General features: G+C 37.8%; 1 protein-coding gene across 1 annotated transcript in view; it reads right to left on the bottom strand.

Moving 5' to 3' along the window:
* The window catches only part of LOC139692108 (uncharacterized), a 140,920-nt gene extending 123,843 nt beyond the window's left edge, over positions 1-17,077 (bottom strand). The window contains exon 1 of the mRNA XM_071590142.1: positions 17,005-17,077. Coding sequence (XP_071446243.1) covers positions 17,005-17,077 — 73 coding nt within the window. The remainder of the gene's footprint in view (positions 1-17,004) is intronic.
* Between the last annotated feature and the right edge of the window lie 7,543 nt (positions 17,078-24,620).

Below are 24,620 nucleotides of genomic sequence, written 5' to 3'. Positions count from 1 at the left end.
TTCATTTAACTTTTTCCATTCTTCTAATCTATTCGTGTCCTCAGGTATCAACGACCAAGTTTCGAAACCATAAAAAACTACGTACCACATCACGGCTAGTTCGTACTCAGGTTCCCTGTTCTTAACGCCCTTTTCGTAAAAGTTAAGCGCACGATATCCTTAAATAACAGATTTATAATTTTGAAATTGTTTTAAGAGAGACGTGCGTGAAAATAGCTAATTAATATTATGTTTTATTGCCACTTGATTAGGCTTTAAGATAACAATTGATAGCCGAAATCGTAACATTCATATAAACCAATATTTAGTGGTTATTGTGGAAATGTTAAGTTTCTTTTTACCCTCATAATGAAGAGATTCTACAAAGTTAAACCTGAAACTGTGGTGTTTATCAATATTTAATGGTTTAAATCAATTTTATAAACTAACATTTCCATCACAAACGATGTGAAAATCAGGACTTCCCGTCCCCCCTCTTATTTTAAATCAATGAGGACGGAGGTGGTTATTCAGCTGTGGTATTCTGTTTCATTGCCATGTGCTTATTTGTTTGTGCACTTTGGAATCCGTTGATCAAATGAACATGATGTCACCACTCTTCTTGACCTGATACGAATCCATGTTTTCTTTTTCCACGTAGGTTACTCCCGCAATCATTAAATAGAATCCTTTCACAGTTCCTGAATTCTATTCCATTGCGCCAGAAATTCGATCTCATATTCACGGCTAAGGTATGGGGTAAGCATAAACATCCTAGAAGGTTCATAATTTCAAATACAGATGTGTGAAATTCTTAAATCGATCTCAACATTCACTGGTTGTTGAATTGGGAGTGGCGAAGCGTGGAAATAAGAGAAGGCTCTGACATGAGCTTATGATATTGGATTTATATTTTCTCCGGCGGACTTAGAGGACACCAAATTGCAGTAGATGTCCATGAATTGAGTAGTTGAAAGCATCTCGTTCTGGCGAAACGTATAAATGCAGTTGCAGAAAGGTGCAGTAGAAATATCAATGACGCGTGAAAGGATTTGATTTTAAATGACAGCTTCTCTACGCGCCCGAGCGTTTAGTGCCGAGATTAATGATAATCCTGTGTGCCTTTTCGTGGCGAGTGCTCTGGCTTGTGCAAAATCAGTTTGTGCTGATTCAGTGTCGGAACGCAGACGCTTCCGTTCTCTTTCCTTTGGGTGCCTGCTGCTCTCATTTAGGGCAGGGAAAAAAAATGGTCTTAGAGGCCACGTGTGTGAAGGATTTTTACCATCCGGGAGAAGCCGTATGTTTTTCTTGAACATTCTCCTTTCTAAGGAATATGTTGTCGTCACACGTCCTTGTCCAGTGCTGTCTTTAGGACAAGTGCGACCTCAATGTTTGTTCACAGAGGTGGCATGGGTGCCCAGTGACCTTAAATAATGTAATTTGGATAATGACCACTTTATGGGCAAAATTTTCGTCGTCCAATGTAAACCTTAAATCTTTTATCAATATTTTAAACTCCCCAATGAAAATTTGCAAAATAATATGATCAAGGAGACTTTTTGCAACCAAAATGAAATAATTGAATTATGACGGTATTGGTTATCGTTGACTCAACGTCTATCCTATTAATATTATTTAATAAAATCTGGTTTTTGTTAAAAAATTACAAATATTTTAGCCATTACATTTTTTGAGAAAACTAGGTATAAATTTGTAACTGCTATTGCTTTGAGATATGAAATCTATAGTAATGCGTCAAAGTATGCTGCGGAATAATACAAAAAATCTGCACCTCGACCAGTCTTCTGTCAGCCCTTACCTGTTGCCCCAACGCTTTTGATATCTCGGCATTTACGCATGTTGATAGCTTCAATTAACGTATTATGTTTTTATCAGATTTTGGGAGTCTCAAAAGTTCATTCGTGCCAGCGGTTGCAAAATAAGAGCTAAAATCCTCGAGTATCAGTGTGTTTATATGAAAAAAATTGAACCAATTGATGAATTATTTGTAAAATTGCTTTATTCGCTAATGTAAAAGCCGCTGGGGGAAAAGTGATGAAATTATTTATTTCGTCTCTACATTATATGATGAAGGTAGGACGAGCATTATTTGCTTGACAAAAAATCCAAAAATGCCTCACGCCTAAGAAACCTTTTACCGGTTTCTCTTCCCTTGCGTGCAATTAACTTTCATCGCGGAAAAACCCCGTTAAATTTTAGTGGTCTATATTTAAAAAACGGATATAAATTATTTACATTCTGGTAAGTGGCGTGTTTTCGCATACTCTAGCGTGTACAAAATACCACTGGCAAGCGTCTAATTGCTGAACTTCCTGGCTGTGAGTGAAATTAGTTTCTCATAGCTTAATTTCTTTTTAATGTTTATTATTTTTTAGGGGAAAATCAATTTGCTTAATGCTTACTAGAACTCCAATTGAACCAATTAACTGTAAGTTCGAGTGAAAATGACGTTTCAAATTATTGAAAGAGCATTTCATTGAAAATATTTGTGATTTGATCTTTAAGCAGAGATTCGGATCAAAAAAATGATTAAATACCTCGTTAATTTTGTCAACTCTTCCGTGGATGAATTCATTCTTTGCACAAACGGCACTGTTTGTTGTGTACCTTTGTAAAGCAATTCGCTGACTAAAAGCGTTTCGGGAGATAATGTATTTGCAGAAATTTTCAAGCGGTAAGTAATTTTTCTCTCTAATTTCACGCACGTGGTGGGGTTAAGTTGCCTAGCACTAAAGCTTTACGATTAAAGCCGCAATTCTTTTGGATTGCCTTGGTCGATTTCCGAAATGCTTTCTAGAAAGTCATTCGAAAGTAGGTGTACTCTGGTGGAACCTTCTGGTACGATTCTGTATGCTTTGCACATTATCTCCTCATGAAAATGAACCTTAAAGTGTGCCTCAAAATTATTTAAAATATAACATTTTTAATCGGCATAGTTAATACCCACATTAGTTTGTGTTATCAACGTGCCTTACTGTTAATGTCGCAACCTTTTTTTTGAGGGTTCACTAACATGAAGTTTCATTGCTTTTAGAAACAATATTTTTTCAATAATACAGTGGAAGACTATTTGTAGATGAACTTTTAATTATTTAGACGAAATGCCTTCTATCACCAGCTGATATTTAATCAATTTTTGCTGAAAGATTGGCCAATTTCTTAATTTAGATTTGCGCATTGGTTATCATTTATGTCATGTAAACAATCAGAGGTAACATAGTATTAAAAAGTCTAATAAGAAAAAGTTATATACAATTAGCTACGAATATGAAGACAGGAAATAGAATTCTCTTAATAGATCTAGTTTTTCGTGATTATTTTGCTGAGCTGGTTCTCCTTTTTATTTTCTACTAGTGGGAAATATGTGGTAGACATACTATATTCCTTATCCTCAATGGTATGACAAAGTGCACATATTCAAAGCTTATACCATAAATTGTATAACCTCAGGTAGTACATTTTTTACCTGCACAGTTAAAGATAGCTTTATGGGCGTGTATTGTCTAATCCTTTGTAATACAATTTTAACTGTCTTGGCGAAAATTTATATGCTTCTACTTCAAAATGCGCTTATGACATAAACCGTGTCCTGTGCTGGAAGTTAATGCTCTCAGACTTTTTACATGGATAGATTGGCATACCATTTCAAATGAATGTCTCCAACGATTTCAAAAATCGTAAATAGTCATTTTCTTGACATGATCTTTTTATATAGTTTCATTCATATTGAATTCGTAATGTAGGAAGTAACGTATTTATAAAGTGAGAACAAAAAAATAGCATAAACCTTGAGTAGGACTATTTACTAGCCTAAGACATTGCTCCAGACATTGATGCATAAATTAATTATTCGAAAGTTCAATTTTAAATATTTTCTATTGAAGTTTGTGAAGAAATCTCCTTGGGATTTTGTAGCCTTATTTATTAGATATTTGGTTTTCATTGCTTTGAAGTTTTAAAAGTCGAGGTTCCGTAGACTACATTTTTACTGAAGCTCTTGTTTTATTTCTTTTGAATTCATTTGCCAATGTCTTCTCGCTCGGATTTAGTTTGCAAAGAGTACGACTGCATTTTCTATTGAGTTGGGAATTCATTTTGCGAAAGTTGCTGGCCCGAATCGCTGATTTGGCACGATAAATTTACTGCTATGCTCTGGACTCTCACTTATTGAAAGGTTTTAATAGCATTTTGACCAGTTCTCCTTTTCAAAGACAGTATTTTTCATGAATTGGGTCCTTAATGAATAACTGATCGAGGCACTTTTCCACTCGATAATTTTTTTTTTATTTTACGACCGGGTTTCGATAAATTATATCATCATCATGTGAAGCATCATCACCACATCACGCCTGAAGCGACTCAATTGTGTCCTTACTCCTCTTGCAATTAGTTCCATCTAATGACGTGAAAACTCAGACGGCTGAATCAACGAATTGATGTCTTATTAATTGCTAATTATCTGCAAACTCTGATCATCATACCAACGACTGCATTATTTCGGAATTTACGGTATAATTCCATATCGGTCTCAGTCGATATTTTGGTGCACGGATGTGATTCCATAACCAATGCTGTGTAATTTGACTGATCATCATTGTGAATCAAAATAGTTTCACATTTTTCTGGCTTGGGACTTTCTTTTGATCTATTTCCTCGATATGATTCGGATGATCCCTGCACGCGTTGATGAGTTCATTGCTCGTTCTCATCGGTAGCCGATCGAAAGTAACTGAATCGATCCTGAACGCGGCCTCATCTCCTTAAAATCATGGAACCGTGATTTTTAAAAGAGGCGCGCCGATGGGCAATCTGTTGCAGTAAAAGAAATAAGACTCTTTATACGACCCCATGCTATTCTGACCATAGGCCCAGACTACATTTTCCATAAGTATGGATCGGGAAATAGATGACGGCACTACACGTCCGAGTAAACACGTTCCCGCTTTCTCTTCCACTCGGCAAAGGCTGCGAATATTGGCACTTTCGATGGATCGATGTAACTCCAATAAGGAAATTATTGCGGAGGAGTGGGACATTGAGATCATTTTGATTGGTCAGTGGTGGGATGTAAATTGCCCGTTGCTCAAGAGCAGATAGTACGGGGGCGTCTTGAAAATACTAGAGGCATCATTATGCATGATTTTACTGACTCATTGAAAAGGGAAGATTTATTCGAGATCCATAATGAGTCGATACATTCTCTAGAATATTTCGGAGAGCATTTAATAATTTTGATACGATCGTTCGGTATTAATTGCAGCAAACACGGTGAGAGAATCAATTCTGCCAAACAAGAGGAGTATAAGAAATGTATGCCGTATTATTTTACATGTGCTCAGATATTTGTATGTTTCTTATTGAATTATTATAAATTTAAATATGGTCTTGAGTAATTTTAAAAATACTTTCATAATTTTTTGCATTAACATTACCAATCTCACATACCTAGGGGATATATAGTATCTCAAAGATACATGCTACTATACGGGTCCTTTAGAAACAGGGTTCTCTAGGACCAATGTGCAATGTAGGATAGAATGTATGTAAAACATCTTATGTAAGGAAGAAAGTGGATATAACATATTTATTGAATCATAAGGTTCTAAATAAGGAATACAAATCTTTTAGTTACCAGTCCTTGCATTTGTTCAAGGACTTTTAGAATGGCAGTAGCTTTGAGAATAGTTATTCGAAGATAATCATACGTTTTTTGTATATATATGTAGAAATATAACAAATATTAATTAAAATTAAAGGAATGAAATATTTTGGTGGTCCTAACTAATAATATATATATATATAGTATATATATATATATAATTTTATATATATAATTATATATATATATAATATATATATATATAATTATATATATATAATTATATATATATATAGTATATATATATAATTTTATATATATATATATATTTATTTATTTATTTATATATATACTACCTTGATCAAAAATTTCCCGGAATTTATTCAGAAAATTAAAAATACAAGTTTATTCATCTAAATCTATATTGTCCCCTTCAAAATAATCCCCATCGACTGCAACACACTTATGCCAGCGCTTGATCCAATCCTCGAAACATTTTTTATATTCGGTTTTCGGTATGTCCATCAGTGCTTCCTGCGATTTTTCCATTACTTCCTCTCGGCTGCTAAAACGCGTTCCCCGTAATGGTTTTTTAACTCGATTGAACAGAAAGAAGTCACAGGGAGCCAAATCAGGTGAATTCGGTGGCTGTTGGATGGTATTTGTTGCATTTTTCGTCAAAAAATTACGAATAATGATAGCACTTATCATGGTGCAAAATCCACGAGTTTTCTGCCCACATTTCTGGTCTCTTTCGGCGAATTGCTTCACGCAAACGTCTCATAACGCCCAAATAATACTCTTTTTACTTTTTTTACTGTCTGGCCTTCTGGCAAAAATTCATGATGCACTACACCGTTGTAATCCATGAAAACCGTCAGCATTGCCTTCTTTTTTGACTGAAAACGACGTGGTTTTTTTGGTCTCGGCTCATTTGGTGAACGCCATTCACTTGCCTGATGTCTGGATTGCGTGTCGTACTCATAAACCCACGTCTCGTCTCCAGTAATGATCCTTTTGATGAATGTGGGATCGGATTCAGCCTCGCAAATCATGTCTTTTGCGACGTCAACACGGTCTCTTTTTTGCATGAAATAGAGGTCTTGAGTTGGCACCAACTTTGCTGCTACACGACGGAAACCCAAATCATTAACCACAATGTCTTGGGCGGATCCATAGGCAATGTTCAAGTCCTCCGCTATTTCTCTGATGGTTAATTTGCGGTTATTGACCAACATTTCTTTTACTTTATCAATTTTTTCACCGACTTTCGATGTCGATGGTCTGCCACTGCGTTCATCATCTTCGATTGACTCACGACCACTTCTGAACCGCTCGTGCCACTGGTGAACGACCGTTTTTTTTAGAGAATCGTTGCCGAAACACTTTTCCAACATTTCCAACGTCCGTGCGCCACTAAATCCGTTTTTTACGCAAAATTTAATACAAGTTCGTTGTTGCAAATTTAAATCCATTTCTGCAATTGTAAAAAATCGCCAACACACACAGAGATAGATGTACTCTTGGCTACGTAACTTTTGCAAATGTCAAGTTATGACACTAAGATTTAAAGGGAATATCAACAACAGATGTACCAATTTAACAAAAAAAACAGAACTCAAATCGGAACGATGGGAGCGCCACACGGTGGTTATTCCGGGAACTTTTTGATCAAGGTAGTATATAGAGGACGCTGAAGCAATAACTAGGGTAATATAACTCTAGGATAGCGCAAAAGAACACAAGAACTTTACATAGAAAACATGTATAAGAGCCGTCACATTGCACATACTTAAAGCTTAAACTATCTGCAATGTGAGTGTTTAATGCAAGTTATCATCACCTGGCATACAATTATTGTGTATCATTTTTAACAATAATACGAAAAATGTAAAAGCTAAATCATCAATAACTTTTATCAATGTACTCGTAACAATACAAAAATAAATGAAATTATAAACGTCGTTGTTTCTTTTGGTTTTTTAGAAATTAAATGGAGTTTAAATAGCTTTTTTTCTTTCCAAGATGAAGATATGCTTGTGCGGAACATGCTCTAAATGGTTTAGCTACTTGGAGCATGCTCCAACTCGGGTCACGGGTTCATTCTTTCATGAAGTCACGGCGGCCCAAACGTTTCCGTCCGTTGAAGTGCTCCACGTCATTTAAGCATGGGGCCTAAGTTTTTTTTTTAATTTGTGCCCAGGGTGACTGTTATGAGATTCAATTGGATTTGAGAGGCAGTTTGTAGTAAAGGGGAGCTGAGTTATTTCTCCACTCTATCAGCTTCTCTTAGGAGAAACCAAAAAGGAGGGGTTAATCTTAAATTTATAGGCCTGATGCGAAAATTTTTGGGATTAAACTTGTCCAGTAAGTTTCATTATTTACATACTGGAAATACTCAATCGAGTTCTAAGTTATGTACCTACTTGGCGGTAGTTTCACCCTCTCAATTTTCTTGTCTTTTATGTGAGAAGTCATGTTTTCAAACGTTTCTTCCACTTATTTTCAGGATCCAAATTAGATTTTCAAAATCGTAAGAGTTAGTTGAAAGTTTTTTTTTACAACAGTTCTTTTCTATATATTTGCCCATGCTCAAAGATCGGGATTCAGAATAATTTACAAGGGAGCTCCGCTATTTCGGTGAGAAATAATCGCCCATCTCTTGGTAATTTGTCTTCTTAAATTTGTTTTGCATACTCGCTCGATGGATGTATTCTACATGTATCACGACATGATCATCAACCACGGAGATAAACTGTCAAATAAAAGAATTCTGTCATGGAATACTCTAAATATACGGTAAAGGAGACGCTAACCGTAGCAAAAATTCTTCCCTATTGGAAATCTCAATAGAACTCCGAAGAAAACCATCATAATTTCCGTGTTTTAATGGAAAATATGGATTTCCGTGAAAAGTATTGAAAAATTTTCTGCAGTCCACTACTCGTTTTCATTGCATATTTTGTTTTAGCTGACTCTTTCTCCAGTACCTTTTTAAAACGTATTTGAACGAGTTTACCAGAGAATTTATTCTATGCACCCAGAGACGTAGCTTTCACCTCTCAGCAGCCACTGCATATGCCGTATGTTGGAATTCAACCCCAGTACTCCTGGACCGCTACGGCTATGACATGGTTCAGAAAAGTCTCTTGTAAAGTAAGTTAACCCTTGGTTCATGTCGGACACATACCCGAAGGAATCACCCGCTGCATTGAGGTGCTCTGAAGTTTTCGCGGCCTCGGTGACTAAGCCCATATCCTCAATTTGGGTGGGACCCGGAGGGAGAGCTTTCGGAAGAGATCCGGAGTCCGTTGCAGGACGGAGAAAGAGAGAGTGTGTGTGTGAGTGACCAAATTCCTACAGCACTTTCGGAGGACCTGTCTGATGATTAATCGAGGGTTCTGGTTGGATATTTTCTTAAAAAAAAGAAGAATTGGAGTGACTGCGAATGTTCGAGGTGGGTTTTTATTTCCTCTCGCGTACGACGCGAAGTCCGATCTCTCTTCAGCAAAGTGGCTCCTTGTCTTCGAACCAACAGGACTTGAGTCGCCCACTTGAGTGAGTGACCACGCTTGTGCGATTGTTGTTTTTTTTCTTCCGGTGCTATAAGTACCGAGAAGGGAATGCTATGTGCAGATAAGGGGAAAGGAGCGTTATGTTCATCGGGTTTTTTTCCACACCTCCCGACACCCACGAACCAATGGGCAGAACGCTCCCAAGGCTTACGGGGTGGGCTGAGTCAAAATGACGGGTGAGAAGGTTGGAACGGAAACTGGAACGCATGAGTATAAATTTTCCGTGTAATTTGGCCATGTGTATCTACGATATCTCCTAGACCAAATAAGTTCCTTAAATTTGTCTTCCGAGGAGATCCACTCAGTCCTGGGAGACAATCTCATTTGATGTTTGACGGAGTATCATGTTGATTTGCTAGCATTTGTGTCCCTCTGGTCGTGATATCATTCTATTTTGATTTCAAATGTTTGCCAGAAAGGATGCTATTTAATATCTTTCAGTGGAACTTTTAACTTATGTTTCAATCTATTACTTCTAATTAATGTTAAAAGGTACCCATTAAGAATGAGAAATAGTTACTCAAAAGCAAGCCTTAACGGCATATTTTTAAACGCTTATTTACTTAAATTAAGCGTTAAACTCCAAAAATGTGCATTCTAATCGTAGGTCTGATTAAACCCGTAAATAATATTTACGAAGGTAAATAACTCATGGTGAGCAATTATCTCAACTATTCAGCTTAATCTTTGACAACGACTTCCTTTTTGTTGTATTTGGCCATCAATTAAGTATCTCTAATTGTCTTTTTCAAATTAAGATATTAGCCCTGTGGACCGATATAATTAAATACTACAAGTCTCACCAAATTTTAAAGTCATATAATACCTATGGAAAACATATCTAAAATATGCTAATCGAGAGTTTTCATAGAGTGTGCTATTGTTCTTCGTATTGAAATGTCACGGTCCTAACGGTTGGGAATGAATTTCAGATTCAATGTAGACAGAATTTATTGAAATAAATACAATCATGGCTATTGCTACTTTACCAACCGCGACAAGGCCATCAAATTGTATTCTCTAAATCTATCAGCGGACAGTATTTCACAGATATACTCGCTCTAAAAACTCTAATCGTTTTAAAACACGGTTTTTGGTCGTTATCAGAGGAAATCAACCTTAATGATGCTTTTTTGGGTCAATTAGTGCGGAGCTCTCCCAGGACTGGGAGTAAAGACCTGTGAAACATGGTAAAGAGGGCCAGTGTCTTTCTGTATGGCACCATTTAATTTCCTACGAAGTCATAGTAACCAGAAAATCCCACAGCTTGAATTTGAGATGGGGTCGTCCAAAGGCATCTGCCGGTATCTACTCATACCCGGCACTCTTAGATAGGTAAGCGAAAGCTCTACCGACTGCCACACTACACCTGTTTTGGTGAAAGGTTGGGAAAAAATGTCTATTATATCCGTCATGCGCTCAAGTTTTTCTCTCGGAATATATGTTAAAGAGTATTCATGGAGGAAATAAAATAACTAGAGTGACCCGTAAGCAAAGGAAATAAAATTCGGCTGGCTATGCTCAAACAGTGATTTCCCCATACACCTTTTGTGTACCTGTTAACGCTACAGCAAAGTAGATCGTTAATCAATCTCCTCTTTAATTGACTGAGAGCGCACCTACTTCTACTCCAAGAGGGAGGAATGACAAGACGTTGCTGACTGGCGTCCCCCAAGAATGTATTAAGTGCGCACCTTAAATGGTGAGGTCAGAGCGGTCATTTTACTACTTTGGTTCGCTGGTTCGTAATGCTGACTTAAGTCGCTAATTGGTACCTGAGCTTGCGTAATGATTTCGCCATGAAGTGTGCTATTTTCTTTATGATGGTTGTCTGTTGTTTGGAGAATAAGGTAATGAGATGTGTGATTTCACACATTTACTTTGCGTCCAAAGAATTCAGATCAGATTTTTCGAATATTGCAGCGCGGATCACCTCCAATCATAGGGGCCAACGCAATTATTGTTAATGAAAAATCGGAGAATATATCTAACTACGTCTCATTTAGTTATTTTGAATGATTTTTATGGTGCAATGTAAAGCGCAGAGTTAGAAAAATATCAGTATGGTGTTATTTAGCAAAGAAATAAAAAAAAAACAAGAATTATATAAGATATAGTCTGAGCTGTCAAAATACGTGATGAATATTACCATAGTCGGATAACCTTGAAGTGATGACTCATCTTGCGTAGAACACGTGCCGAAATGCACGTGGATCATATTCACCTCCGTCGAGCCGTTAACTTAAGATACTAAAGGTTTAACTGCATGCATTTAGATAGGAATAACATGCGAGTTAATTTTTGTTCCTCAAACTATGGCTGTGGAATAAGTCCGAATAACACAGCGACAAAAGAGAAAGGCGTATAGGATGAATTGCCGCTTTTGCTCTTTTATTTTCTAAGATTTCGTGAGTGGGCTTGGCTTCTTGCTTAAAACATGACGACCGACAGCGCACTGGCAAGGAGATGGAGATTAAAGGAAATTAAAAGGGAAACCTTGCAAACCACCACTCCCAATTTATTAACACTGAGGTTAGTATTGGACGCGGTCGAATGCATGGCCAAAACAGATCTCACTGCTAGGTACACAGCCTGGAAATCCGAGTGACGAAGGTCCTTCACTCCTTCCCGGCCCTGAATTAGACGTGGGCCAAGGCTCTCCGGGTGAAACCGAAAGGAGAAGCGGGTTGCCATCTGTCTGCGACCAGCGTGCGATGACCCCGAAAAATCTTTGCGTCGACCGCGCCCACTGCACACCCCCCTTCTCAACCCTCTCCCACCGAAACGACTCCTGTCATTACGATGCACTCGGTGGAATTGACCTCTGCAGCTTCTCGTTCAACCGGTCCGACGCTGCACCGCCGAGATGCGATTTCGTGCACTTCCCCCGTGGGGCTCTCCGCTCTCTTCTCTTTCTCTCCTACCCCTGACCGATTCACCTTATGATCTGGCTTGAGAGTAGCGGTCGACCGGCTGCTGGGAGGTGGTACCTCGTGAAAACATTTTGGCCCACCGGATAGTGGATGCTTGCATTCGTCTTTGTCATTATGTGCAATATTCATGAAGGATATCAAAGAAGCCGTTTTGCATTTACCGCTTCTCACACCCACCGATAAATTCGGTGCCATAAAATGAAGCAACGTTGGTTTAAAGTGCAGCAGGAAGAGGAACTTTCTTTGGCAAAGGACATATACCCCGAGACCTTTTCGGATGCAAAGAGGATCAATATTTTTGCACATGAAAAAGTGCACCATGAATTTTTATCCGACGAAAAAAATTTTGTGGGTTTGCTGAGTGAAATCCATCGCGGATTTTAAATGGCAAGTGCATTTATGCTAATGAGAAACTAGGGGTTTTATTATTTCCTGATCTCAAGAATCGGAACTACTGTACTATGTATAGGCAATTTATAGACATACTACTACAGGCGTAATTACCATTTCAATCCTTAAATTTGTTACTCTCTTAAACTTCATGTATTCATCATGAAATTAGTTAATTGTAAAATTTAATTTTATATATATATTGTTTACAGTGATGAGCAAGTTATGAGTGATACAGTTCTAGCGAGTGGCTCTATAGTTGAATTTAGTCTATGTTGTAAGAGTCTACGGGATGAGTCGCGTCTCTAAGATGCAGGGACATGTCTCGACTGCGACTTAGGGACACCGGTCTGGGCAAGCCGAATACAATGCTTGCCCCCATAATATCTCATCTAAAGGTGGAATAACAATAATTTGTCTGAGAATTTAGGTATGCTTTAATTCTACTATATTGGTGCACTTAGCTAAGTATATTATTAGTTTTGAGAAAAAGTTGTGAAAAATAGCAGGTAGCCCTTCTAATTTAAATTTAAAATAGGTATTAACATCGAATAGCATGAGAGGGTCAGTAATTTATGTGGGAAGAAGGACTATGCTTTGGAGTTTGTTGAAAAAATAAGTACCTCTTTAGCAGATGGACATACGTGTGCTCGTACGACACGTAAATTGCACAGACCAAATTGACTGTTAAAAAAAAATCTTTGGCCGACTAAGGAAGTCCATTTAACTTCGGTAAAGATAGTAACGATAAATTATCTACCTTTGCAGATGGTTAACATTGTAGATTTAAAACAAATCAGTTGAAAACTTGAATAATGCTCACATTTTACGAGGAAGGAAAAAAATTAAAATGATCTTGAACAACTGCTTCAGGATGTGACAAAAGAAAAGTAAAAAAAACCTTTAAAATCAGTAAGCAATTTTTTCATATCTAGTAAGAGTAACGGTATCTGCAACGGCAAACCAGAACTGTATTGCGGTGAGAGTTCACACCATTAAAAAATATTTCAAATTAAAATCTAATATGCTCGAGTGCTTTGCTTATGCGGAGAGGTAACCAGTAGAACATTTGGCCAAAGAACTAAAAAGAGTTGTCCAAGGGTGTATGTAAGCAAAATTATTGTTGGCACTTAAGTAATATAAAATAGTGCTGACTGGGGGGCATGGGTTCGATCCCCGGGGACATCTCTCTGGGCACTCTCAGCTTCATCCAAGCCGTATGATTTGTCTGGTACAGGAACTTAATGTGAAACCACAGACGACACAGGGTGAAGATCTGCCCCCCCCCTCGACCTGATGTATGACTTCGGAATCCTGTGAGAAAAATATTGGGTGAACTCTACCAGTAGCTACCCAACCGACTTTCGGGTTCATAACTGTTTATGGTTTTTTATAAGTAGTAATCTAAGAGTAGAATAAATAATACTGTAAACTTTGTAATTGCTATTTAATTAGATGCTGAATAAAGTATCCTCACTTTACCCATAATATCAGTTTGGTTATTTAACATTGTCTTGGACCTGGAAAGAAATAAAATAGGCAGAGAAAGTGAAAGCCATCGTAATATTCTTCAAAAGAAGTCCTCAAGTGGTAGTTAAATTGAAAAGCATGAAGATTCAATTGCAGAGTGTGTTAAATATGAAACCGTAAAAGCAAGGTGAAATTTAACATACCATATGCACACATAAATTCTGGAGAGAAAGTATTCGATCCTGTCTACCATTTCCATCGACCATCCAGAATTAGAAAACATGAAAAGAAGTGCCATACAGTTCATTTTTCCTTGCTGCAAGATATTAGAGGGATTTGAAGTAACCCCAGAAGTAATGAGTAATGGATAGATAGTGGTTGTGTAAAAAATAATACCACTTGGTCAATCCTTGGATAATTGGTACTGCAAGTGGAATTTGAGTGGAGTAACTGGAAGGACTAAAATAACTATTTAAAGTTGTTGAGAAAATTCCAATACTATCAAAGACCACATTTCTGGATTAAAGATTTAAAATATTTGTCTTCAAAATCTTAAGTGCGTTTGAAAGGTCCAAGGAGAGGATAATATCCACTGATAGGAATTAAAAAAGTAAAAAGATGTTTTGTCTACCCCTTGTTTTCAGGGAGTTTATTCTATGATTACGACAGTAGGGAAATCAAATATTTGGCCAAACCTCGACACTAATTGGAAAGGAACAGACAAAGCAGTAGTGTTATTCACTAATATGTACTATAAATACTTTTTACTAATACTATTATTGTTTATTAAGATTTATTGAATTGCGTTCTTACGGATAGTAGCATTGAATAAATGAAAAACTCCAATAGCCGTAAACAGTTTACCATTAAAAATAAAGTACAAATGACATTAGTTGGCTAACGTTACAAGTCAAAGGATGGAGTAAAGGGTAAATAAGGAAAGGGATGAGAAAGACGAATACGAATACGCGTATTTCGGCCAGAAAGTAGCCCTCTTCAGCAAACTGAAGGTGAATTGTCACGACAACACAAGTTGAAGTCAATTATTCACCTTTCTTATCCCTTTCCTTATTTACCCTTTACCCCATCCTTTGACTTGTGGCGTTGGCCAATTAATCTCATTTGTACTTGGTTTTGAAAGGTAAACTGTTAACGGCTATTGGAGTTTTTCATTTATTCACATGTTTATTAAATTTCAATTAATAATAGTATTGATAAACTTTTGGTGGGACTTACAAGTATTTTGTCTACTCCGTGTCTAAACATGGAGAGTTTCCGCAAAGCGGAGCGTGGGACCGTGAGTTTCGACAGTTACTTTGCTGGTATTGGGCAAAACCCTTATTCATGGGCCAGCGGCATAATTGAAATAAAGGATTAACTTGATGAGATACTACTTAGCAGTGAATATATATATATTCACTGCTACGCCCCACGCCCCTATACAGGGGCGAGGTGAGAGGAAGACGGTATATTCTGAGCCGCATTATTTAGCTCAAAGACTTTTCTGCATAATTTCAATCCCCGTGCCTAGTGAAATATTTTTTCTAAGGTTGGTCATATCGTTACTTATAGACGAAATAAACTTGTAGGAGTAAAGGGGCCTCAGATTTTGTTTTTAAATTCAAGCTTACAATAAATGAGATGATATTGATTTAGGTCATTTAAAGGTAATTGACAAAATCGAAAATCAGTTAAAAACAAACATTTACAAGACACAAAATCATACCTCTCATTTTGATTCACCTACTGTGTGTAAATCACTTTTTTTTATTTTGTCAACAAAGATAGCCATACTATCAATCCCATCCACGCTGTCTTAGTAATCTCATCTTATTCTAAGAATACGAGGTTGTATCCACAGACTCCCAACAAGGGACGCATTAATTCTACACTACCCTTAAACCATATTTTACTACTGACATATTCCTCTCTCTTTCTCCTGTGCTAATGATCTTAACCGAGTAAGATATTTTCTCTTTTTCCTCAGTCGAAATACACCAATTTAAAGTGATAAATTCAAAATTGAGGACACAAGGAAGTGGAAAGTGTGCTCCAAATGGACTGCCTCAACACACTGTTCACCTGACGTAATACGAATGCATCTATAACGGGTGATATTACTTAATCCATCACGATAATAGTCCCTGAATGATAAACTGATTGATTTCCTGTTCCGCGGGATACATAGTTAAAGTTTTTCTGTTGATCGCCTTAGGCACATAAGGTTCTGCGACCGTTAAGTACAGTGAGTGTGTTAAATAGTATGAAAAATGTTTCAAATTTTCTATCACAACTCAACTGTTACTGTTAGCTTTGGTTAAATCGTCAGGTAAACAATATCTTCATTGTCTTCATTTTACTCTGGTTATTCTAATGAATTTAAAGGTAGAATTGGTACTCGGGGAAAGGTATGAGCCGAGAACTGTCCCTGGTCCCAGTTGAGGTCAGTACAGATGGTCACTTGTAACGTATTTTTTGGTAATTTTCAGATTTTTAAGCACGGGTGTTTTGGTCATACAATCCAGGATAGCGCTAAGTACTCAGTCTCAGGGGTAATTAAAAATTATACATAAGTTGTATTCATTAACATCATCATTGGTTCTCAATTCTAAGATTGGTTTACTACAGCCTTATGTCATACCTTACTATTCGATATACTATTCAGTGTTCATTCCCTCACCCCCTTGATGGTTTTTCTGTTTGATGCCCTTGTTTATTTGTTCTACGTACTTGTCTCGTTCTTTCTCGCGGGATCTTTTATTATGTAAATTTATTATATCACCAAAAAATCAATGTGATTGAAAAACCGACACTATCGATCACTCAAAGAAAGTGCTTTTCTTGTACGAATGATAGATTTAAGATACGTAATCTAGTATTAATACTAAAATCCATGTTGATTTTAACTATTGAGATTTTTTTCAAACTTTGCAGGACTCAATATCCCCTTTATTCTTGGAGTAGGAAACATTTTTTTCCATTGCCATCTGTCGAATTTACAGAGTACAGTCCATCTGGAATCCTTTGGCATACTTACTGGATTTTGAGGGCATTTCCCAGCGCTCATCTGTCTTGCTGGTCTTATTGTCCTGAAATCCAGTCTGCTCCATGTGTCTTTATGGTTACCTCATCCCAGTGGAATGAGGGAGAATGAACTGGATATGAGGAGAATATAACCATGATGTTATTCTTTTAAAATTCTCGAAACTTTCAAAGAGGAATGATTCCATTTTTATAATCTTTAATAATTATTTATTTCGTTTAATTAACAAAGTACCCGGCAAACTTCAGCTAGGGTGTGTGGCAGGGGATGACTGATTATACACCGGACTACCTTTTACTCGAAGTACTTCTCCCTCTTATCGCGGTCGGACAACATTATTCTGACCCCTTATCGTTCGTGGGAAAAATGTTATCTTAAATCTATTTGTATGTATAATGTAATCTGTGTAGTAAAATAAAATTTAAGTCTGTTGTTACGATTCGTGCATTTATAAGGGCAGATATGAAAACCAAAGTTTTCTATCCAAAAAAGCTGGTTCCACAGTTTAGGATAAACTTTGGCCCGCATTGAACCTGTCAGAACTTGAAAATTAAAAAAAACCGTCGTGTCGCCTGCCGTTATCTTTCTCTCCCCCCCCAGAAAATCATAACCGTACGGCTTGCACTTGTCTTAAAAATGCAGTCTACCACCAACCCGGAACCTCGCGGCACACAAAAGGACTCTCAGCCGGTGAGGGAACAATATTTCGATGTTTCGACCCGAAATAACCGGTACGACGCAAATGGGTCGTGTAAAAGTCGCTCGATCGTCACTGCGAAATCGGCCGGTGGAAAAGAAAGGAAGAACATCGAAATTCAGCTCAGGAAGGCTCACCACCCACCGGGCGTGGATTTCCCCCCCCCCTCACTCGTCTGCTTCCAAACGGAGCTTCAAGGGAATTCGGCCGGCTTGTTTTCGGGGAAATTTAACGCACCTTCGAAAATACGTACGTGATCAAGAGAGTTGTTTCTCGGCTTGCAGGAAGGGGAATGGTTGGGCCGTGAGGAGGAGCCGAGGGCAGGGTCCAGCAACCCCCAGTGCCTTTGGTCGGGGGGGGGGGGATTGGGTGGCGTGAATGCATTGCGACAGTCGATAATGAGTGATTGACAGACATGACTCCCGTTTTTGCTGCCGCTGTCACATCGCCTCCCTACCGTTTCCCCGCACTTTCTCCGCATTGATCGACTTCCTCCTCCCTTCGTTCCCTTCCACTCTTGTTTTTGCGCGGCCCGCACCCCTTCGAACTCCCGCCCCCCCGCTTTAACCCCCTAAGGTGTCCCAGGAGGGCCCATCCCAACTATTTCCGTCCTCTGACTTCCCACACAATCCCGTGACTCCTCACTCGTTTCATCCAGGAAGGGAAGTAAGCGAGGCGGATTCGGCTTGCTCACAAATCGCTTGTTATGCTGCGATTAGCATAATTTGAAAATTCTGAACCAATGTTAGTCCTAGCCAAACCGACTTCAATTTGAGCCCAAGACGATGAAATCTACCTTTTCTCCAATGATTAAACCAAAAGTTAATTTATGAATTAATTTCATTATTGCATTTGGACAATATTGAAATCAATTTTGATCAGAAAAAGGAGCTATTGAGATAAAGAGAAAGTAGTGCGAACTTGACCGAATGGAAAGCAATATTAAATCTATTATCGAGAAAAGGTGTCTCAGCAAGCGATATCGTTACCTGTTAATCATGTTTGCGTACTAACACCAAATGAATTTTAGTAAACAAAAAGAAGAGTGAAAGTATGCCGTAAAAAACATTAAATCTATAATATTCGTAATCTCTAGCTAGTCGAGACATTATGAGACAAATAAATAAAGCCCACGAAATTACCAATTCGCACATTTAGGGGTAATGAAAAAGTAATTGAAAAAACACGCACCCCTCAGGATAGAATTTGTATTTTTGTATTTTTAGCATCGGTGGTGTTGATGACAGGAATCCTAAGTGAAGACGAAAAGAAATTAGAAATGATATATTGAAAATGAAACGCAATTAAGTACTGTTTTGAAACCTGGACGTTGACGCTGGAGGATAAGCGCAGATTGGCGGCTTGCGAGATGTGGGCGTGGAGAAGAATGGAGAAAATGAAGTGGACGGAAAGAAAAGCAAACGATGCAGCTCTGAGCATGGTTTTGAAAAAGAGGAGAGAAAATTGGTGAAAGCAAGACAAGTGAATGCTGGAGATGCTGCGGAGCAATGGGATGCTGACAATTGTAATAGAGGAGTGAATTTTGGGATAGCGAGATGGAGGGAAGAAAAGAATGGATTTTTTTGGATGGCATTGAGTATGCCTAGCTGAAGAGTTAGTTATTATAAAATGCACTGTGGGGGTAGGATATTTTCTTCCGTAACAGACTTCACTCAGAACTGTAGGATGTAGGGCCAGAGTCCACAAAAACCTCTTTGTTAGCTTTTCACAGATGTGAATTGTTAAAATACCTACGCTAGAAAGCTGAAATGATGATGCATGTTGCCGCAATATTTTATCACCTCTTTGCTGATAAATATTTCGGGCTTAGCCCCACGAACTTCACGAATAGCGTCATTCTAATTCGCAATTAACAGTAGTTGAAATCATTAATCATAAAAATAGACGGGATAAATATGTTGTATTGGCAGAAGAGACCCTCATCCTGAAATAAGGATGTATTTATTCATGAAACAGTTTAATGCTTCAGTATGGCTATCATTTAAGCATAGATAAACTACGGAGTTATTTCGATTTCCCTCTCAAATAAATCTTCGTAAAGGTGCCTAGGAAAGAATTTTTGTCGATCTTCAGATTTTTTGTTTTTTTAAGCCCTTTAATTCGATCATTTTTAAAGTAATTATACCTTATTTTACAAACTCAAACTGCAGTTCGTGGACAAGAGTTCCAAGCTGACATTCACACGTATGTTCAAAAAGTAAATGAGAACTCCCTTTCCTCACGAAATACTCTCCTCCTCGGATCCTCTTGAAAAATTCCTCACCAAGCTCTAATGAAATGACATAACCCAATTCATAATTTTAAGGAGATAATTTGGAGTTCAGCCCAATTATGCTGTGAGGATCGATTGAGTGACTACGAGGTAATCGTTCACATTCATTTTACAACTTTCGACAAAACTTTCTATCGATACTCTTGACTTGCGTCTCCCGCTCTCTCCTATCTCCTCTTAGCTGTTTTGCATATAATCCCAGTAGACTCTATCCTAACGTCTTTACCTTGTTTTGCCCCCAACTTTCCATCAACCACCTCCATGTTCTCTCTCTCAGGTCGTAGGAAATTTCGGTGTTGGAGTGGAATACATCAACTTCGTTCCCTGAGTTATTAGACCGTCAAAAATGCTCACAGGTCCCGTTCGGTGAGAAAATCACTCCGTTGTCAGGTTGAAATATTCATCATCACTTGAGACTGAACGTAGACCAAGTTATCCGAGTTCCTTCCGTTTTGAAATATGGGGCACACTTGAAAATGACGTGTATAGTCTAGTCATTGAATCAGAATCGAGCGTTCGACAGGCAAGAAAGGTTTCTGGAAGCTTCAATGCAAATACTTCAATACAAACGATGTAGATGTTTTGACTGTCATAAAGCCTTTTGAATATGCTCTACCAATGTTTGATATTTCCGTTGAGTGAGGTTTACTGGCTGTTTATTGTGGCTTTCAGTACATGTATTTAACATGAGTACAACCCTGTGAAGTTAGTCACATTTAGGGAATTTAATAGGAATCGTAAGTGTTCATCATCTGGAGAAAAGGCTTAATTCAATAACTTGTCTTTTTTTGTAAATTGCATTCGCCTTTAAGGACTGTTTCGCTCTAAATCAAGTTCTCTGTCATGGCAATCTGTTTTAACAGAAGTTCAAATTAAGACAAGGTATTCTTTTTTTCCCCTTAAAGCTTTTCCATACACGTTTATTCTTCTCGTCCTCTTAACTTTTTTGCGGCTTGAGCAGCATGTGTGACCTCTAATATCACAAACCGGTGGAACGAACTTTTTATCTGGTATGTTGATTTTTCGGTGCAAATTTTTTATATACAGTCTCCTCTTTTCTGATTTCTGATCATTACAGACCAACTGGTGAGCTCAGTTGACGAATTCGTGAGGAACGATCGGCGCGTCACAATTGATGACATCTGTGAGCATTTTCCCAATGTTTCTCGAACAATTGTTCATGAAATTGTGAAACACCATCTGCATTATGCAAAAATTTGTGCAAGATGGGTCCCTCGCGTATCTCAATGAGCTGGCGGCGAAGGACTATGCAGCAGGAATACAGAAACTTGTCACACGTTATGACAAATGCCTTAATTTGCTTGGAGATTATGTTGAGAAGTAGTTTAAAGTATCCTCTTTCAAATAAAATTTTTTATGTTTGTTAATATTTACTTTTGTGTCTTTATTTCACGAACGGGTACTACTTTCCGGATGACCCTCGTATATCATGTTATTTATTAGACTTCATTTTCTAACAGTTGTTTTAATCACTGGCAGTTTGGTTGCACACTAACAGGTTAACTCTCTTTCCTCCTTTTTTATATTTTTCCCGGGATTCTATCCGACTAACCAGATATTATATTAAAAATATCTATCCATAAATAAATAAATATATATATATGTAATTTTTGCAACAATTCCGTGTATATTTATTATATATATATATATATATATATATATGTATATTTATGTATGTATGTATGTATATATATATATATATATATATATATATATATATATATATATATATATATATACACACACACACATGTAGAGAGAGAGAGAGTGTGTCTTATCGAATTCATGCGCCCTAGGGTTTTTTAATTTTCAGTTTAATTTCTCTGATTAGAATTTCAGCTCCTTGCGTTTCCAAACGCCCCTCATTTAATTAATTTGGTTTGAAACCATTTCTGATATAATAATGATTCTTCATCAAAATGAGATTTTTACAGTTACTGATTTTATTCGACCATTTAAAGAACAGATATAATTCGCTAGGTTGGTTAATTTCTAAGAATTACTAGTAATCGTGACGGATATGCTGGAGGAAATAGGCATTGTACCCGCATGAGTGTAAGTTCACGTGCGTTTACTTAAGCGTAAATGTATGCTCTTACATTCATGTAGAACGAGTATTTATGCATGCAAGGCTGGTGCTCTAACAACAACCCTCGCCTATCGCCCTAGCGGCGGCTTGCGGTGTGTTTTGGTCGTAAATGTAGATACAAACTGTCAACGCGATGGGGTTCTGAGGATTGTGAACTTACGACACCAATTATTAAGCGCATGAACTTTGTAAATTGTTCATTTGGAGACAGGTAGTCATCAAAAAGCAAGGCGTCTGCCTGGAAAAACACTTCCACAGAAATAATAGTATATTAGACGTCTCGATAAAATACAACAACTAGGAACTATAACGAGAAGAAGTCAATGAATTGTGTGATAAACTGTCTTGAACATATTTCGTACCGTAATACCTTTACAATCTAACGCGTATTCTATCCACTGCACTCACCGCGAAAAGAACGCTGCTACTAAAGCTGCACTCACCCTCATAAAAGTTGTGCGTGTTTCGTTATAGTGCTTCATGCTCACTTCATACACAGAGAAGGGACTTGAGTGTGCATGGTAATACAACACGGTTAATTACAATTTATAAAGACAACGACCGCTAACGTAATTTCATCGTTCGAAAGTATTAGAATATACCGTAGGCAATATTTCCGTCGAGGCAGTTGTACCGCGCATTTTCGTAGTGACATATTCTGTCGTACTCTTCTCCGGACAAGATGGTCGAATGCATTTCAGATTTCAGTTGATATCCCAAAAACTATAATTTCGATAGTATTCCATTCGTAATGCTTTCAACGGAAATCTGCCATGGAACTCAATGGAAGAGAAACCCAATCCTTCGCCATCGAGAAAGCGGCAGCTTCGCTTTTGTTGGAAAACTTTTGAATTCTTCTTTACCTTTCGACAGAAAGGACGTAAACTTGGCTGAAATCTCAAAAATATCGAAAGATATAGGCTAGTCCCTTTCCTTAATTCAATACTTTACCGCTCTTTGCTGTAACTTCCCATCAAATCTGTCCTCAGTAAGCTATTGTTCCAAAATGGTGGTGACCACTACTCCCCATTCGTTTCAGCTTCACGAAGGCACTCGTTCCATATCCACGCCAGAGATAAGCAGAAAAATTTTCTACCACACGATCCTCCACTAAGGTTTGTTTATGAGATGACTATTCCCTCCTTCCAGATCTTTTGTTGATAAATATCCCTCCTATTCCATTTACAGCTTATCGTGGATCGCCAAGGACCACGCTTTTCGTCAGCCCTTACTCGGTTTCCGGTTAACCAACTCCGAAACGAGAGAGGGAAACCAGTCCCTTATTCTAAGTGGGTAGCAGACATGATTTGGCACTTCCTCCGTCCACCGGACAATGCCCACGCAATATCTCGGACTATACTGCAATACGTACATCCATTGCATTTAACTCGCGACTTTAAGACTACTACATCCTCCGCCACGGTTTAAGACAGCATCAAATCTAAACTGATGCCGAAATTAGGCACGATTATGGCGTGGAACGAGGTAAGGAAAAAAGATAACACATCTCCAAACCTGATAATTCTTTTAACCTCCTGGGCTAGTATTACGGCACCTTTCAAAGTCATAAATGAGAATTTGTCTGCAGGCTAAATTCATTTTCTTTTTTGTCTCGTCGTTATCAACATTGATCTCCACAGTCCAGATCGGCCATTCGACCTGTTCGAGAGTCCTTAGGATGTTACAACTTTACACGAGTTTTACTGGGATGAGGATATAGTGTTGCCAAGGCATATTTTTAAAATTAGAAAAATTTCTACTTTTAGCAATAATTAAAAATTTTTATTGGGACGAGATTGACTTTGTCCACCAAACCCTCTATTCTCTAAATAAAGAGTATTAATGTTCACGTATTTGGGTCCCAGTTTTCTATAAATATTGAAAAAAGTTTTAGGTCTTAAAATTTATGTCGAATTGCTGTTTATAGCTACAGTTTCAAAGGATAAATATTAATTTTTATAAGCTCCCTTGCTTTATCAACAACCTTATTTCCCCGCAATTCTAAATAACCATTAATGCTCTGTTTTGCAAGAATCAACTTTCCGTCAACAGATGAACACCTGGATTGAATTATCCCAGCTTTCCGAACTAGATCTTAATGATTATAACTTCCAAAATGAATTTCCTTCAAAAATTAATCATACCTTTAATATATAACCAATGTCAGGCGAGACCGGCAGGTTTTTTTTTACCCTCCCGAGACGATACTGTCTTTCGAAGGACGCATTTTTACGCCTCGAGGCGAGTGGGACGGTCGCATAATTTTTTCCACCATTTATGTAAAAAAAAGAAAGGCGGAAGATGAAAACAAGTTACGATAAAAAGCATCAGCCAAAATGAAAAATCTCGGTCAGAAAACAGTAAATACGCTATGGGCAGTCTATCCCTATGCACAGTCTAGCATCTCTTCAGCTCTGTATTTAGGACGAGCGAGTCTATTGAGATGGAAAAATAATAGAGGATTAGGAGGAGAACGAGGAACAAGGGGCATAAATCGTGAAATGAGATCG

The sequence above is a fragment of the Hetaerina americana genome, unplaced genomic scaffold (genome assembly GCF_022747635.1).
Source record: "Hetaerina americana unplaced genomic scaffold, ioHetAmer1.1.p SCAF_4, whole genome shotgun sequence".
Taxonomy (NCBI): Eukaryota; Metazoa; Arthropoda; class Insecta; order Odonata; family Calopterygidae; genus Hetaerina; species Hetaerina americana.
This window is presented reverse-complemented; position numbering and strand designations above follow the sequence as displayed.